The following is a 2,530-nucleotide window of genomic DNA, read 5'->3' on the forward strand; positions in this document are numbered from 1 at the left end:
CCCGGCTAGTTTTTTTGTATTTTTTTAGTAGAGACGGGGTTTCACCATGTTAGCCAGGATGGTCTCGATCTCCTGATCTCGTGATCCACCCGTCTCGGCCTCCCAAAGTGCTGGAATTACAGGCTTGAGCCACCGCTCCCGGCCCAGAACACTTATTAACAGTCTGACTAATACAATTGAATATCATCCTGCTCTAGGCAGAGATGTCCCTGGAAGCCCTGAGCAGAATTGTCAGCATGGCCCAGGATACGAGATTGAAAGCATGACACTGACACTGATTGACAAGTGTTTCCAGCTGTGGTTCTGGTTTTGTTTTGTTTTGTTTTTTTTTGAGACAGAGTCTCCCTCTGTTGCTCAGGCTGTAGTGCACTGTTGTGATCTCAGCTCATGACAACCTCCACCTCCTGCATTCAAGCAATTCTCATACCTCAGTCTCCCAACCTAACTGGAATTACAGATGCAAGCCACGATACCTTGCGAATTTTTGTATTTTTGTTAGAGATGGGGTATCACCATGTTGACCAGGCTGGTCTCAAATTTCTGGTCTCAAGCAATCTGCCCACCTCAGCCTCCAGCCAAGTGTTGGGATTACAAACCTGAGCCACCATGCTTGGTGTTTCATTCTGGTTTTAAAGGAGCATCACAGAAGCATCTCTCCCTGGCACTGTGACAGTGATCATCACATAAACTAATGATCAGCTTCTCTAAGCAGCAGTCACTGCTGTAGAAGTTCCTCCTAGGGAGGACATGATTCAGGCTTACTGCCTCATATATATGAGGCTCTTGACTGAACTGTTTTTGTTTGACGTGGAATTTTGCTCTTGTTACCCAGGCTGGAGTGCAATGATGTGATCTCTGCTCACTACAACCTCTGCTTCCCAGGTTTAAGAAATTCTCCTGCTTCAGCCTCCTGAGTAGCTGGGATTACAGGCACCCACTACCATACCTGGCTAATTTTTGTATTTTTAGTAGAGAGAGGGTGTTCTTAAACTTTGAAGATCATATTTGGAAAGTTTAAAATAAGTATTGCTTTTTGTGTAATATTAACACATTTCAATATTAACCATTATTTACCATATGTACTTAATTGGAAACCTATTGGTTTTTATATTTTTTAGACAGCTCTTTTAAAACCATGATGGAGTACTCATCAACAGGGCAAGGCAATACAGAAGTGTTCCACACTGGGATGTTGGAAAGACATGAAAGTCATCACATTGGAGATTTTTGCTTCCCAGAAATCAAGAAAGATATTCATGACTTTGAGTTTCAGTGGCAAGAAATTAAAAGAAAGGTCCATGAAGCACCCATGACAAAAATCAAAAAGTTGACAGGTAGTACAGACCGACATAATCAAAGACATGCTGGAAACAAGCCTATTAAAGATCAGCTTGGATCAAGCTTTCATTCACATCTGCCTGAACTGCACATATTTCAGACTGTAGGGAAAATTGATAATCAAGTAGAGAAGTCTATCAACAATGCTTCCTTGGTTTCAACATCCCAAAGAATTTCCAGTAGGCTTAAAACCCATATTTCTAATAGGCATGGGAAGAATTTTCTCCGTTCTTCATTATTCACACAAATACAGGAAGTACACATGAGAGAAAAACCTTTCCGATGTAATGAGTGTGGCAAAGCCTTTAATTATAGCTCACATTTAAGGAGACATCACATAACCCATTCAGGAGAGAAACAACATAAATGTGATGTATGTGGCAAAGTCTTTCATCAAAAGCAATACCTTGCATGGCACCATAGAGTCCATACTGGAGAAAAACCTTACAAGTGTAATGAGTGTTGCAAGACCTTCGGTCACAAGTCATCTCTTACACGCCATCATAGACTTCATACTGGAGAGAAACCTTACAAATGTAATGAGTGTGGTAAGACCTTCAGTCAGACATCATCCCTTGTGGGCCATCGTAGACGTCATACTGGAGAGAAACCTTACAAATGTGAAGAATGTGACAAAGTTTACAGTTGCAGATCACAACTTGAAACACATAGGCGAATTCATACAGGAGAGAAACCATACAAATGTAAGGTTTGTGACAAAGCTTTTAGGCATAATTCATGCCTTTCACGCCATAACAGAGTTCATACTGAAGAGAAACCTTACACATGCAATGAATGTGGCAAGGTTTTCCGGCGTGATTCATACCTTGCACAACATCAGAGAGTTCATACTGGAGAGAAACCTTACACATGTAATGAATGTGGTAAGGTTTTTAATCAAAAAGCACACCTTGCATGTCATTATCGACTTCATACTGGAGAGAAACCTTATAAGTGTAACGAGTGTGGCAAGACCTTCAGTCAGAAGTCATCCCTTGTAGGCCATCGTAGACTTCATACTGGAGAGAAACCTTACAACTGTCATGAGTGTGGCAAGACCTTTGCTCGAAATTCATCCCTTGTAATTCATAAGGCAATTCATACTGGAGAGAAACCTTACAAGTGTAATGAATGTGGCAAGGTTTTTAATCAACAATCAAACCTTGCACAACATCAGAGAGTTCATACTGGA

General features: G+C 41.1%; 1 protein-coding gene across 1 annotated transcript in view; it reads left to right on the forward strand.

The window, feature by feature from the left end:
• Positions 1-1,600: 1,600 nt before the first annotated feature.
• The window catches only part of LOC105539809 (zinc finger protein 468-like), a 31,424-nt gene continuing 30,494 nt past the window's right edge, over positions 1,601-2,530 (forward strand). The window contains 1 exon segment of the mRNA XM_011980257.1: positions 1,601-2,479. Within this exon segment, the coding sequence (XP_011835647.1) occupies positions 1,601-2,479 (879 nt within the window).

This window comes from Mandrillus leucophaeus, unplaced genomic scaffold, assembly GCF_000951045.1.
Source record: "Mandrillus leucophaeus isolate KB7577 unplaced genomic scaffold, Mleu.le_1.0 Scaffold104, whole genome shotgun sequence".
NCBI classification, from domain to species: domain Eukaryota; kingdom Metazoa; phylum Chordata; class Mammalia; order Primates; family Cercopithecidae; genus Mandrillus; species Mandrillus leucophaeus.